The following is a 16,053-nucleotide window of genomic DNA, read 5'->3' on the forward strand; positions in this document are numbered from 1 at the left end:
ATGACATATTATGTGCATTACAAAAAAAAGACAACAAATAAAGTATCACTCTAGAAACTATACATGAACAAATTTATTTTTTCTATGGTTCACAAATGGTCATGTGTTTGTATTATTTCTTTTAAATGCTCATGCTATAGCATATTGCACATCAATGGGTTTTTCCACATTTTTTTAAACTCACAAAAACTATTTTCACAGTGGGTTGCGCCCGCAATGAGGATTTTTTTGACTCTACTCAATGTTCTTGAATCGTTTATAATTAAAATTATAGGTACACGTTTGACAGACACTTTAACAAAATTTCATGTGTATACAGAGGCCCTGTTAACAACCCAAACAACTGACACTGAAGGTAGACATTGGTGTCCTCTCCTGAAGTTTAATCTAGCTAGAAAGGTTCTGGCATCTGACATTTTCCTAACAAACTTGGTAAACCGATTCCAATTTTGGAACTCGAATAAACTTTTGTTCATTCTAACATAATTGAATGAAAAAGATGTTCCCGAAGTACCGCCTGAGTAGAGCCTTGAGCTTCTTATGACTTGACTCAGTGATGTATCATCCAGCCTTGTCACAGAGTTTTCACCATTAAGAGGTAGATTACATATTTTAGCGGCAGCCATAAGTTGCCGGAGAGTACCTTCTGGACTGCTCTGAGAATTGTTTCTTTCCGCATCCCTCAGGTCAAAACAACTGCAGCACAAGGCAGCTTTATATCTAGAGAACATTTGAGCAATAGGAAGATAACCATCTCTTAATAATGTATTGTAGTAACCAGCTGTCAGCTCAGATGGGTGTGAACATGTATAATAGTGCCAATGTATGCCAGAAACCTTTCCTGAGATGGTCACGCCAGTGCCAGAAAAGATAGCATCAGCAATCGTGCATAACCTCTCTCCATGGAGAAGAAGCATTCCTGAATACCACTCGAGGAAAAATCGACCATAGGGTGTACTCCAGCATCCTCCATCGGCACGGAAAAAATTAGTTTCTTCAGGGTTCTGCCGTATGGCATCTGTGCCAGCTGGACCACCCTCTCCCCATTCTTGAATCCCAAGAATCCGTGCATGAGAGCTCAATGATGCTTGCATGAACTGTCCAAGTACAGCAGAACAAAGTGATTACAACCCTGTCTTTTGATGCTAGATACTCCAGTAATCAGAAGAGCCATGCAATAACACAAACAGGATTGCTGTTTCATAATAGAAAGCCGTTTACTGTGGTTTAACCTAAATAAATGCATGCACGTTTTTTTCTGTCTAATTCAGCATTACTTCCTTAAAAGGATAGGTAAGGGAATAAGCACGCAATGTAACCATTTCTTTAGGTTCAACTCGTGGCTTCCAAACAGGCCCAAGAGGGCAGCTTATTCATGCACTCATGCCCCTCTTGAATAAACTAAAGCCACTCAAAGTTTGATATAAGCTGAATGCATGCCAAGTGGGTTTTAAGACATTAAGTTCATCTCCCATATAAGTTGGCAGTTGGCTGATTACACAAAGTTCTAGTTGCTGTAAACAGGTGAGTGTAAAACCTACACATTACACTAGGGCTTGTACTTAGGTGCAATCATCATATATGCCCAAAAACGAATATTCACTGAACACGCAAAAACTTTTCATATTAAAGTGATAATAAAGATTAAGGATCATCATTCACTGTGTACCTTGTCATAACACTGAAATTCCCCAAGTTCAGATGAGCTGCCTGGCTGATATAGTTTCTCGGTCGGGCATGATGGATACCTAAGCTCACCTCCTGGGCCCATTCCAACTTGAACCTCCTGAAAGACAATAGCTATAAGAGGCTTACGACCTGTTGCTGGTGTAAAATAAGCATGATGTGCTTAAATTCCAAAGGAGAGCACAAACTGTCACAATGGCCCCAAGGTACTCCTTGAAAGTGTCCCGAAAGCTTCTCATCAAGTCCGAATAAGCTTGCATAGGTGATCTTCCCTTCAGAAGTGGAAGAATGTCGCATCCCAATGAGATGTACTCTTTGTTTCTCCGTTGGTATCTATCAGTATATGACAAGTCTGGCATATTATCCATTTCCTCAAGCACCCATTGTGGAAGAGGTACCCTGAAGTAGGCAAAATTAGCAGAAAGAGATATCTTGAGAACGAATGAAATAGACTTGTCACTAGTTTGGTTGTGTATGTCAAGAATAAAGGACTAGGTTGAAAGAGCAAGACAGTAAACATAGCAGAGTGGGAAAAAAGAAAGAATTTTATTAAGTGATATTCCGACAAATGTACGTGGGTTAGTAGTCCATATAGACTTTTTAAAGTAGATTAAAAAGAGGGCAGCCCGGTGCACGTAGCTCCCGCTTGCGCAGGGTCCGGGGAAGGGTCCGACCACTTTTTAAAGTAGATTATACTGAATAAATGCTTCAAGTTCAGTGTTACCACCAAATTGGTGGATCATTTGTGTGTGTGCAATTGCCAACAGCCTGACACATTTGGCATGCCAGAAACCAATTTGTTTTCCCATGTTCCACCAATAAAAATTCTTGGGAGAAGCCACTGCTAAAATGTCAGACATATTTTGCTTTAGCAGTTGCATCAACGGGTTACAATTGATGTATGATCTATGATGATCATACACCATGTGCCTTCCCGTTTTACCATATTGAAAAGGTTCGTAGCAATTTGGGATGGACCCATATTTTTCTGTCACAACTTGGGCGGTTGGGCCAATGAGTAAAGCACATAGTCTAGCCCACAAAAAATGGAATAACATTGATATAGTGGCTTGATGCCAATGACACAGCATCATTGTCATGACGTGCTTAAATACCAAGGAGCACAAATTGTCACTATGGCCCCAATCAATCTCTTTGGTGCTGATAGATTTCAAACCTTGTTCACGCGAAAAATACTCCAATTTCTAACCAACCCAGTTAGGTCTTCATGCTAATTTGATGGGCAAGCAGATTTAACAACATCATCAACTGTGTCCAACTGTTTGTTCATATATCATATATACATCCCAAAATAAATATTGAAAACAAAGTTATTTGCATGCCATGCACATTAATGGCTCGGCTCTAGTAGGCACAAACGACATGTAATAGCAGGAATTGTGCATGTTTATGTTCACATAGATAGCTCTACAACATTGTGCGGAGGTTCAACACAGGCTCCCGGTGGCTCTAGATTCTTTATACATATATCATATATTACATCCCAAAATAAATATTGAAAACAAAGTTATTTGCATGCCATGCACATTAATGGCTGGGCTCCAGTAGGCACCAACGACATGTAATAGCAGGAATTGTGCATGTTTATGTTCACATAGATAGCTCTACAACATTGTGCGGAGGTTCAACACAGGCTCCCGGTGGCTCTAGATTCTTTCTTTTTTTTTGCGCATGGCTCCCCATGGCTCTACATTCAACATGAACATACTAAAAATGAGTAAATGTTTCCTAAGAATTGTTCAGATGCTCACGGTGAGGGGACAGAGCTAGATTATTTTCCTAAAAATGAGTAAAAGTTTCTTAAGAATCGAACATCACAAAGGGAGCTAAATATAAAGTATAATTGTCCTATCCAATTAAGGCAGGACGCAGACCTAGGTGGATACCAGTAATTCCTGCTGTAATAGATCCTCTGTGTCACCCATCTCAATGTCTTTGTAGCAATCATTATCATGATCATCAAATGTTGGCAACCAAATGAACTCATAGTTGTAAGCTTATAGTCACCTCGAAAGTATGGAAATGCTTAAGCTTCATACTTCATTTGCTCCTTCATTACCTTGTTGGGAGATTGGCATGAGCGCCAGACCCCAGGAGCAGCAGAGGTCGAAAATGAAGGAGCAGCAATAATCCATGTACGCAATCCGGAAGGAAGATGAGGAAATAGACCAGAAGAGGATATAGTAAGAGTTGAATCCATGCATGTCAAGAGTCCATATTAGGGAGTTCTTATGTTAGGAGTCAAGTCAAGATATTCTACATTCAGGTGTATGTTGTTAAATAATATCCTCTCATCAGTTGTTATTTGCAACCAACTGCAGTTTTCACTCTTCGCCCCGCTGCCCTAGATGTAACTACCACCCACAACACCTACTAGTCAATGACAATCTCGTCTGTGAGTGAATCATCCCTAAATCTTTGCAGCAAAAGGGGCACACAATACATATCAGATTTGCATCCATGGCTTCCAAGGCAGACAAGTAGCAGGCGAACATTGAATTGAGGTTGGTTATAACCTATCGCAGCAATCAGCAGAAGGAAAGTTCACCTGAACTTCAGAAGAATTTGGTGGCAGTACATCAGGAATTCAGGATCTAGCAGGGATCGATGGACATTTAAAAAAAGGAAGAAAAGGAAACCGACCGGTGATGGACTACTTCCTGAGCCAGCCGACCTTCCTTTGTTGCCGCCAGACTCCCAAAGTCACAACAGGATTGCCTGATCTGACAGGGTTAGTATGATAGCACTAACTGTGGACCCCTCACTAATGCTGACTCTGCCAGAGACTGGACCGTTATTGAAGCCCTCCTCACTGCCCTATGTGTACCGCAATCCTGGATGTTTGCAAGGATGAAGGATCCCTCTAATACCACTCTAGCTGAAAAGTGAGTCTGTCTATCTGATGCGTTAACTGGCATATGGAGCTGGGTTTTTCCACCATTTGACAGCTTCAGAGATTGCAGGGAGAAGGAGAAGGGGCTATGTTCCAATTCGTATAGGAATTTCATCAAGGGATATCACTGCCAACACCTTTTCTACCTTTAAGTGTTGCACGATGAAGGACCTCCTTGAATTCCAGATCGAGGATGAGTTGTTTCTCCAGTAGGAAAAATATTGTGGCGTCAGCCCCTGGAGCAAAAGGGAAGGAGCAGGAGCAGTTCATGGACCAAAGAAATCACGGAGAAAGATTCTGAAAGAGTCAGTAATAGGATTAGGCAAGTTAGAGATACAGTAATATTTGAGTCCCTGTTATGTTAGGAGACCATTTTAGGGAATTCTCATCTTAGGAGGCAAGTCAAGATAACCTATATGGTTTTGCTATTTCTTAGGCGACTGAGAAATAACTATTTCTTAGTCGATGATAACAACCTTTTGATTCAATCATTGAGATTCGTGTAAGATTAATGTAGGTCCGATGGATAAGAAAATCTTGATTGGATGGCTACGATTGTTGACTGAGAAATAACTATTTCTTAGGCGACTGAGAAACTAACAAGGTTATGCTAAAGTATGGCTTGTCACTACTATTAATGCATTGTTCGGTAATGCCCCCACTGTCACAAGAACCAAAATGAGCCAACGGAACTTGCACAACATTCTGGAGGACATGTGCTCAATAAGGTGTCTTCTGTGCCTTTGCTGAAAAGATCGAAGGTGATGGTTTACCGCTGGACGAGATCTGCATCGATGCATTAATAGTAGTGACAAGCCATACTTTAGCATAACCTTGTTACATGTAAAAACTAAAAACTTCAGAGGACCTTCTGTTCTCTCTATATATAGTATATCTCCATATGGGGTGCACATAAGCAATCACATTTGTTCAAGTGCTAGGTTGGTTCAGCCACCACATACTGTTCTTTGGAATATGTGCTCTTTGAGTTAAGATCCACAGTGAACAACAGAACAATGGGTATGATGCCAACCTAGTTTCCCAAGTTGAATGGTGATACATTTTTAATGCTTTGAAGGACAATTAGTTGCATGTCAACTTTTGAAAAGAAAACAGTAAAATTACCATTTCATCCTGATCAAATTCTCATCTCTTGAACATGGTTTAAAAAGGCATAAACACGATAAAGTACTTCTATCATCATTGCAACAAGTATGTACATATATCAAAACAAAACAACAAGTTGTGAATATTAAAGGTTACTGAATCTCAAAAAATAAAAATAAAAATCTGCTCAACATGCAATGCAACATGTACAGTAAAACATGTAAGGTCACATCTTCAACACTTTTTCATGTGCTACATCCATGACTGATGTCATGGCACAACTCTTGCTCAGTGAGAAGACTCTGTAAGTTGTTTCTTTCGTACAGCTTCATCTGGAATGTTCGACTCCTAGGTCTACCATAACACTGGCACAAACTACAAAATAAGTTTCTGGTCTAGTGGTGGTGGCCATATCCAAATTTGAAGACACAGCACACTCTTGTGATAATTCATTGCACTGACTTCCTTAAATTCCATAGAGTTCAATCACACTAGTATAAACCAACCTAAATTCACCACTTCTCATTAATGCCCACAAAATGGTTTAAAATGCAGCCTTCTCCCTACACATTTACCACGAGAGCTTCAACATGATGACTTCAAACACAGTCGAATATAAACCCTTTAACATTTGGCACAACCTAACAGAAGAGCCGCAAAGCAAAATAGGCACGTTTAGAGCAGAGGGCAGAAGCGAGACGCACCAGAATGAGTCATGAGGCCCGGCGCCGCACTGGTGGAAGGCGAGGATGGCGCGCATGCGGAGCCCGTAGCGCCGCGCCATGCCGGCTAGCTCGAGGTACCCCGCCCAGTCGTACTCCCCGGGGCCCCCGCGCTCCACGACGCCCCACCACAGCTCCACTGCCACCCCCGTCACCCCGGCGCTCGCCAGCGCGGCAAGGGAAGCCGCCATAGCGCGCCTCCGCGCCACGCGGCCCCCCGAGCCCACGGCGTCGGCGGGGAGCGTGACATACACGGGAGCCCCGGGGGGCGCGGCTGGCGGGGGAGGCGGCGAAACGTAGTGGATCTCGCCCCCGTCCCCTCCCCCTTCCCCGTCTCCTCCACCGCTGTAGGAGGAAGAGGACGAGGAGGAAAACGAAGCCGACGAGTTGGAGGAGGAGCAGGGGCGGCGCGGGAAGGAGGAGGAGGAGGCCACGCGGATGAGTGGCGCGCGGCGGAAGCGGGCTCCTCGGAGGGGCGCTGTACTGGCGAAGACGGCGAGGGGAGGGTGCGGCGGCGCGGCGATCGCCGCCATTTGGGGCCGGAGGGGCTCTCTCTCTCTCCCCCTCTCCCTCCTCTCTGCTCGTGCGGCGATGGCGACCGCAGTGGCTTGTAGCGCTCCAGTGGTCCGGGCGAGAGCGTGGAGCTTCCGTCGCCGTCTCTTTGTTCCTCTTGGGGAAGGCTGCTCAGGGCTCACTCGCTGTTCCGCCGCGGCTTCACGCTAAACAACGGACGGTTTCAGTTAACCGGAGAGCGGAGATCTTTTCCTGGAATGGAGGCAAACCTCCTTTCTTTCTTGTTTGTTCTCAAACTCATGGAAAAGGAGTCAATGTCCATGCGAATGAGATGGTGTGTGTACAAAAAATGCGCTGAAAAATAAAAAAAAACTTATTCTGTGTAAGTGATGATTATGCAACAAAATCACACTAACATTTTTTTTGCGGATTTTTTTAAAATTTCCCGCACTTTGAAACCTGCTATTTTAGGTTTGGTAATGAGCTTTATGTATTTAGGGTTACCTGGATTTTGAAATGGCCAAACGACTGGAAATTAGCAAAAGCTGGGAAATTATATGATTACGGCCGCTTTGATTCAAAAGATTTTTATAGAAATTTTGGAGGACTTTTTCCCTATGCGAGTCATTTGATTCAATTTTTGAAGTATTCATTGGCACTAAATTTTGTGGGAAATTTTCCATCCGCTCAAATTTCTTTTTAAGATTGCTTATTTTTCTTTTGTTCAATCAAAGAAACTTCAATGCAATCACAATACTGTAAGATCCAAGCAGACATGACATTGCAATTCAAATAGGCCTTTAGCGTTATTTTGTGGTATATGTTTGACAGTATCACAAAGCGCCTAGCCTTGAACTACACAAAACAAGAGCATGTAACGGGAAATCAAACCGGTCCTTAGGAACTTTGACTAAAATCATTCATCTGAGGTTTATAAAATATAAAGGGAAAAACATAAATACTCCATATGTTTGCATATAGTTTCCCTTGTGGTTTTTGGTGCGTGATGAGCAACCAATTAAGAGAGTAACCATTTTATGAAGCGTATTTTGAAGGTTGAGAGGTGTTGAGATATGTGTCGAATATGTGTACGAGTAGGGCTACAGTTGGACTTGGAATTAGCGGAGGGTTAGGTGTTGGTGTCGAACACGTGTAACCCGGGCCTAATATATAAAGGCACCGCGGGGTAGCCCAAAAAGATCATGACAACATAATAGCAATAGGCTCACAGGGGGAGCCGGCGGCTTGTGCCGGCACTCAGGGTGGCCGGTATTGCGGTATTATGGGGGGAGGAGTGCCCGTAGTCATGCCCCGGGGATGTAGGTTTCGGCCGAACCTCGTTAACAAATATCGTGCCTCGGTGTCATCCTTGATCGTGCATCCGTCGGATTTCGTAACAAGTGGTATCAGAGCGAGGTGGAGAGGATGCGGGAGATCTTGTGGGAGGTGCAAGGATTATGCTTGACGGGCGCCGCGGAACGTCCAATGCGGTGCAAGGTGGAGCATCGCGGCAATCGGATTTCCGATCGGTGGAGTCGGACACTTCAGGCGGCCTGAACCGTTCGATGGGCTGCAGTTGGCAAGGATCGACCAGGCGTGGTGATCGGGCTGACACAGTGACCGGGAAGACGTCACGGATCGGACGACGGCTTCGGCTCGCGATCAGACCGACGACCAGACGCAGGGGCGACCGGATAGATCGGAGCGAGATGCATCGCGGTATAGCGGTGGATCGGGTGTGGCACAGGACGGCATGATGGCACGGTGAACGAGTTGTGTCGACAATGCAGGTGGTCAGGGTGCAACATGAGTTTGGGCATATAATTTACAAAGAATGCAACTGTTACAAATTGCGTCGGCAGCAGGTGACAGGCACGGAGTTAACTCGTCGGACGAATCTCGGCAACTAATTCGATGGAAATCTGAGTCAAGTCAAGAGTATACGTGTCAAGCGGTGAGACCTAGCAGGCGCAGCGCTGCACAAGCAAATATTGGAGGTCGAAGGAGCAGGGGCTAGCTGAGTACTAATCGGTTTTCAAATTAAAAAAAAGAAAGAAGGGCTTGCATGCAGCCAGGCCATCAGGTGGGGTGGGATTTGATCAATTTCTAAGTTAATTAAGGAAAGGGTCAAGGCCGTACAGCCACGTGAGTTTGGGGGCCGGTTGGCTTTGAAGGAATAAAGAAAGGAAAATTACTAGGAGGCCAAGGCATCATGTGCATGTAGGTTGTCACGTCCTTGGCTAGCGGTGCCTCGGTTTCGAAGAAAAAAAAGGCCGTTTCAGCAGGGCTCTGGTCGGATTGCAGGCAGTAGCAGGCGTGTGCAGGTCGGACTCAGGTCGCGGTCCGCCTTCTCCGGGGCTCGGTTTAAATTTGAGGCAGGAGCAGGCTCAGGCGGTGCGGCAGGGAGCAGAGGCCGAGTAGGCTTCGGTGCAATGCACGGAGGGCAGACCGAGGTAAGTCTGTACAGCGTGGAAGGCAGCGTTAGGTAGAGGAGCAGGCTCGCCCGTCTTGGGGGACGAGGATCGGCGGCGATTTCAGGTACTGCTTCAGGTCCTGAAATGCTGCCTCGGTCTCGGAAATCCAATCAATTGGGCCCTTCTTCTTCATTACCTTGAAGAAAGGCAAGGCGCGCTCGCTTCGTCTTGAAATGAAACGCCCCAGCGAGGCAACGCAGCTGTTGAGGCGTTGGACGTACTTTACCTTGCTAGGAGCCTCCATCTTCTCGATAGCTTCTATCTTCTTTGGATTGGCTTGAATCCCCCTGTGTGAAACTAAAAAGCCCAGAAGCTGTCCCGAGTCCACACCAAAAGTGCATTTCTCAGGGTTCAACTTGAGCTTGATCCTGTGGAGGTTATTAAACGTCTCCCGCAAGTCATCAATAAGCGAGTCCCCGCGCTTTGACTTGATAACGATATCATCCATGTAGGCCTCAACATTTTGGTCTAGATGGGGTCCCAAACACTCGCGTAAGGCATACTGGAATGTTGAGCCCGCGTTCTTCAACCCGAAAGGCATGCACGTGTAACAGTAAAAGCCAACCGGGGTGATGAACGCCGTTTTCTCATCGTCCTCAACTGCCATCTTAATCTGATGGTAGCCGGAAAAAGCATCCAAAAAACACAATAAATCGCAACTGGCAGTGGAATCTACTATTTGATCAATGCGGGGTACAGGGAAAGGGTCTTTGGGACATGCACGATTCAGATCAGTAAAATCTACACACATGCGCAGTTATTTTCCCCCTTGGGTATTACAACTGGGTTTGCTAACCAAGTGGGGTACAATACTTTCCTGATAGCCCTCGCAGTTTTTAGCTTGTCCACTTCTTACTTGATGAAGTCTTTGCGCTCATGTGCTTGCCGGCGGACCTTATGCTTGACGGGGCGGGCGTCTGGACGCACCGCAAGTCGATGCTCGATCACCTCCCTAGGGATTCCGGGAAGATCCGACGGTTCCCAAGCGAACACGTCGGCGTTCTCCCGGAGGAAAGTGATAAGCGCGCTTTCCTATTTGGCATCGAGGTTCGCACCGATGGTGACGGTGCGCTCCTCGTTGCCGGCTTGAAGGGGCAGCTTCTTCACCTTGGCGGCCTCCTCCTTGAGCTTCTAGCCCATGCTGGGGCGTGAGCTCGAGCTTGTGCTTCCCTCGGCAAGTTGCTGCAGGGTGACACGAGCCTTTTTCGCTGCGGGGTGATCGCCCGGCAGCGAGCCTTCGCTTTCGGCGATGCCTTCGTCCGGAATCGGCTGCGGCAGCGGCCTTGACGACCTTGCCAACACACCAAGCCGCGTCCTTAAGATCTCACTTGATGGAGAGGACTCCGTACGTGGACGGCATCTTCATCACGCCATAGGCGCAATGGGTTGCCGCCATGAACTTGATCAGCGCCGGCCGACCAAGGATCCCGTTGTACGGCAACGGGATATGAGCCACATCAAATATGAGGTGCTCAGTTCAAAACGCTTCCCGGGACCCGAAGGTAACCGGCAGCGTGATGCGCCCCAAGGGGCGCACGATCCCGGGGTTCACTCCCTAGAACGGGTCGGTGGGCTTCATCTGGCAGCTGAAGCTTCTCCACCAACCTGGCGGACAGGAGGTTTAACCCCGCTCCATTGTCCACCAACACCTTGGTCACCGTCATGTTGTTGATGATCGGTGAGACCACGAAGGGCAGAACCCCTGACCCCAGCTGCCGGGCTGGGTGATCATCAGAGTTGAAGGTGATCGGCACGTGCAACCACTTCAATGGCTGCTGCATCTCCATGTCCGGCAACAGCGCACACACCTCCCGGGCGAGGCGCTTTACCGCGCTATAGGATGAGAGAGCATAAGCTCCCCCATGGATGCAGGCGACGCCGCGGGGCTCCTGGAAGCTGGGCTCGTCTCCCTCGCTGTAATCGGACTCGCGCTGCTCCTCAGCACGGGCCTTGTCTCGTCCCCGAGGAGGCCGCTCCCTGCCGACGCGGGCTTTGCCTCGACCCCCTTGGGCTTCTTCTCTGCCGGCATCTCCGCCGGCAGGCTTCGCTCCAGCTCTGGGGTCATTCGGGCAGTCGCGGAAGAGATTCCCGATATCCCCGCAGTTGAAGCAGGCGTCGGCGGCTCGGCACTCCTCGTGGCGTTGGTCGCGCCTCTGCTTGATACCCTGCAAGATGCGGCAATCCTGCGCGTCATGGGTGGCGTTGGCGTGGATGGGCAGCGGGGCGCATCACCCGGTTTGCCGCCAGACCCGCCAGCGGATTAGGCCTTTTTCGCAGGCCTCGAGGTAGCCCCCGGTTCCGCGGCAAGCACTTGTTTCCCACCGCACATCCGGGAGCTCTTCTTCTGCGAGCCCTCAACAGGACTCGCAGCAGCCTTAGCTGCAAGTTCGGGCGCCAAGCACCCTTCCTTAGCCATGGCACACTTGTGCGCCAAGGCGTAGAGCTCATGCGTCGTCCGGATCCGGTGCGTGCTCAGCTTCTCACGCATCTTGGGGTCACAGACGTTGATAGCGAAGGTGTTGATGATGGCGGCACCCTCCGCCTTAGGAATGGAGTAGGAGAGATTGGAGAAGCGGTTAATGAAGCTCCGCAATGTCTCTCCTGCCTTCTGCACCACGGTGTGCAGCTCCGCCATGGTTCCAAGGCGCTTGTAGCCACCCTGGAACGCATTGACAAAATGCCCGCACAGGTCATCCCACGAGGAGATGGATCCCGCCGGCAAGTTGAGCAACTAGGTCCTTGTCGATCCTTTCAGGACCATGGGGAACCAGTTGGCCCTAACTTTCTCGTCGGCGCCCACGGCATTCTGCCCAACGAGTAGGTTAGGAGGAAATCTTTAGGGTTCGTGGACCCGTCGACATCTCGAGCGTTGGCGGGGCTCGGAACTTGCGGGGCCACTCCACCTGCCGCAGTTCACGGGTGAACGCGGGGCAACCGTCGTCAGCCCCCCCGGAGCGCTTCGCCTTGGCCTCCGGGGTTGGTGCGGTCACGTGCAGGTCGGCGACGCCGCTCAAGGCGCTCGCGCAGATCCTCCTGCTAACGTGCGTTGAGTATCCCCCGCACGTCCGCAGGCAGGACTGTTGATGACGAGTCGATGGAGTCGTCGTCGGGCTCCCCACCCGTGCGATGGCTTTCGCCGGGCACCCCATGCTCCGGCTGGGGGTTAGGGCCTGCACCAGGCCCCGCAACCGGGTTGGTGTTAGCCCTAGACTGGCCGCGCGATCCTCCTGACCGGCGGTTGGCTGGAGCGAGAAAAGCGGCGAGCTCCGCCGTCCACGCCTCGTGCGCCGGTGTTCCCTGCGACGGCTCGTAGCGCATGATGGCCTGAGCCGCCCCAAGGGCTTCTGACCTAGTTCGGACAGGAGGCACCATGTGCTCCTGCCCGGCGCTGCCGTCCGGGACGGCTTCGGTGCCTTGCGGACAATCCCGCGAGCCGGAGGGAGTTGCTTGGGACGCAACAGAAAGATGTTGAGACGGACGCGGCCCGTCGTTGGCCCGCGGTTGCTCGTCGTGCAGCTCGCGAGCACGAGCGACCACCCGGCTATGACTGGGCCCCGCACTAGGCTGCGGGGCTAGCCTCGGCCGGTCTCCAACGGAGCATGGCGGAGGTGGAGGAAGTACCACCTGCAACTGCTGCTGCTGTTGCTGCGCCCGGGCAGGCTCAGGGTTCTCCTGATCCTGCGATGCGTGCTACACGTCGTGTGACCGCGTGTGCGCCGCTGGGGCACCACGCGGATCGATCCGAGAGTCGCCAGCCCGCTTAGGAGGCATAGCAACGAGTACTGTCGTCTGAGAAGACGAAGCTGATGTAGTTGTAGACGATGGCGCCGGCGGTCACCGGCGAGCTCTCCGCACGCGCCCCCTACCTGGCACGCCAGATGTCGTATCCCGGGGCTTAGACACTGGGGATGCTTGGAACCCCCTTTTAGGTTCGGCAGTGGACGTTGGGGATCGCTCCGGCGATCGCCGGCAAGGCCAATGACGAGCGTTGCAATGCACAAGTCGGTTTACCCAGCTTCGGGCCACCCGGAGGTGTAAAACCCTACGTCTTGCTTCTGAGCGTGTATTAACCAATGAACAAGAGTTACAGGTTGCCGGGGGAGTACCCAGGTGCTCTCTTTCTTTCTGCTCAGTGGCTACTTGCTACTTCTAGACTAAATCTCTAGGGATCGTAACCTCAGCTCGAGTCTAACCTTAGGAAAATTCGGACCGAACCCTTTGACCGGTGGCGCTGGTCCTGCTTTTATACTCAAGGGGATACCATAGGTGCTTCGGTCTGCATGGGGACGCGCCTCAGGACACGCGCCAAACGAAGACCCAAGGCAGCTTGCCTTTGCTGCGCTGGCGTGCATGCACGGTAAAACGCACTGTAGCTAGGGCCGTACGTGCCCTAAATTCACTGCGGGCTACACACTATAGGTTGACTAGATAGGAAACCACCACCCTGTTGGAGCATTTAATGCTCGGCTTGTGCCACACTCCATGCTCCGACCAGCCCCGTACAAAAAGAGCCTGCCGGGCTGCCGATACTCTGCCTGCACTGGGCACCGGCCCTGTTGTAAGCGCCTGCGCTAGGGATCACCTTCCCCGGCAAGTGAGCTTCCCGGGGGGCGTCCTGACGGGGATTCATGCTGTCATCCGAGGTAATCCCCGCAGCCCGACTAGTCCTATTCCAGGGCAACCCCCTTTCCAGGCTCTTGCCGGGCTGGTAGCTTCCCGAGCAGCTCGCACTGTGCTGCCCAGGGTGTCGTCCTTGCGGGGAGCGAGCGACGCGACCCACGCGTTGAGCAACGGTGGTACTCCGGGTGCCACTGGTGTGACACGGCCCCTGGATCTAGTGCCGGAGGGGTTTGCGGCAGGGGGACCCTCTCTCTCCTTTTTTGTTCATTATCGTAGCGGACGTGCTTCAACGGCTTCTTCTTGGTGCTTCTGCCAATAAACAAATCTCGCGCCCCATCGATGAGACCTTGCCTTGCCCGGTATTCCAATACGCCGACGACACCCTTATCATCCTGCGTGTCGATCACTCTCAGCTTATTCACCTTAAGGACATTCTCTCAAATTTCTCGCTGGCCACGGGCTTACAAATCAATTTCCACAGAAGTACCTTCACAGCTATTCACGTCAACGCTCACGATGCGAGCTCAATGGCTGGGATCTTTGGCTGCCCGATCTCTTCTTTCCCTCAGAGTTACCTCGGACTACCTTTGTCCTCTCACAAACTCAAGTTATCCGCCTTCCGTCCCATTATCGACAAGGTCGACCGCCGTCTTGCCGGATGGAAAGGGAAGCTTCTTTCCATCGGCGGTCGCTCTATTTTAGTTAGGGCTGTTCTTAGTTCCTTACCTTCATATGCTATGGGGGCCATCCTGTTCCTTGCGGGCACTATCCATGAAATCGACAAGCGTTGTAGGGCCTTCTTCTGGACGGGTGAGGACCATGCAAATGGGGGAAACTGTAAGGTTGCTTGGGATGAGGTTTGTGCTCCAATGGAAAAGGGGGGCTTGGGCTTCCGTTGCCTTCGCACTCACAATTCATGTCTTCTCCTTAAGCACCTTGCCAAGGTCCACTCACCTTCGGCGGCCCCTTGGGAGCAACGTTTTGCCTCGAACTATGGTTGGTCCGACCACCGGGACCTTGGCGATCCCCACCCCATGGACTCGCCTGTTTGGAAAGATCTTCTAGCCGGCCTGGACCTTTTTCGCAGCCTAACCAAGGTCACCATTGGAGATGGCCACGCAACCTCCTTCTGGCTTGACCTTTGGCTGGGGGATGCTCCCCTTGCCTCCCGCTTCCCCGCCCTGTTCTCCCACTCTCTTCGACCCAACATCTCGGTCGCTTCGGCCTTGCGCTCTTTTGACAGCCTTACGACATTCCGCCCCCGACTCTCCAATGCGGCGACCATCGAGTTTGGCGACTTGCAAATTTCGTTGGCTACTGTGGTTTTGAATTTACAGGTCAAGGACTCACGCGTCAGTAGGATGGACGGCAAGCCCCTTTCCACGGGATCTGCTTACTCGGCTTCCTTTGCGGACAAGCGCGATGACCCAGCAGCCTCCGTCATCTGGAAGAGCTTTGCCCCGAACCGCTGCAGGATATTCATGTGGCTGGCTTGCAAAAACCGGCTGTTCACCAATGAGAGACGCTTCTCACGTGGGCTATCAAACTCCAACAAGTGCTCGTTCTGTGACTGTCCGGAAACAACTTCTCACATGCTTCTTCATTGCCAATCGATTCGGGAGATTTGGTCGGCGCTTCAATCAATCCATCATGATGCTACTGCGGCTAACGACATCGTCGATCTCTCCTCCAGTAGGCAGCTGCCAGACCGGGTGCACTCTTCAGTTCTTCTTCTCGTCCTCTGGAATATTTGGAAAAGGAGAAATGCGATGGTTTTCAATGCTGTCCTTGAAGACACCAATACTGTAATTGAGAGATGCTCTGACTGGGCAATCATGTTGTCTCATCCGGCAAGACGGTTGTAAAAGCTCGTACCCTATGTATATTCTTCTCCCAACCTCCCACCCCCCCTTAAAGTTCCAGTTTTTGGTTTAATAAAAGTTGTGCAGGTTGGCTTTCGCCCGCCGTAGTTCGGGTCAAAAAATAAAACATCTCACGAGCTAGAAAATCAGTGAAG

At 50.0% G+C, this 16,053-nt stretch overlaps 1 protein-coding gene across 1 annotated transcript; it reads right to left on the reverse strand.

The window, feature by feature from the left end:
- Positions 1-242: 242 nt before the first annotated feature.
- On the reverse strand, positions 243-7,149 carry LOC100839500 (beta-amylase 1, chloroplastic). Its single transcript, XM_003566140.4, has 4 exons — positions 6,412-7,149; positions 1,875-2,085; positions 1,670-1,786; positions 243-1,097 (listed from the first exon to the last, which is right to left on the reverse strand). The coding sequence occupies exons 1-4, from the start codon at positions 6,960-6,962 to the stop codon at positions 306-308; spliced, it is 1,671 nt and encodes a 556-aa protein (XP_003566188.1). The 5' UTR covers positions 6,963-7,149; the 3' UTR covers positions 243-305.
- Between the last annotated feature and the right edge of the window lie 8,904 nt (positions 7,150-16,053).

The sequence above is a fragment of the Brachypodium distachyon genome, chromosome 2 (assembly GCF_000005505.3).
Source record: "Brachypodium distachyon strain Bd21 chromosome 2, Brachypodium_distachyon_v3.0, whole genome shotgun sequence".
NCBI lineage: Eukaryota > Viridiplantae > Streptophyta > Magnoliopsida > Poales > Poaceae > Brachypodium > Brachypodium distachyon.

Coding starts and splice junctions, on each gene's coding strand:
- LOC100839500 (XM_003566140.4), bottom strand. CDS start 6,962: ATGGCGGCGATCGCCGCGCCGCCGCACCCTCCCCTCGCCGTCTTCGCC. Junction 1,787..1,874: donor ACCTTGGGGCCATTGTGACA/GTTTGTGCTCTC, acceptor ATTGTCTTTCAG/GAGGTTCAAGTTGGAATGGG. Junction 1,098..1,669: donor AATTTCAGTGTTATGACAAG/GTACACAGTGAA, acceptor GTACTTGGACAG/TTCATGCAAGCATCATTGAG.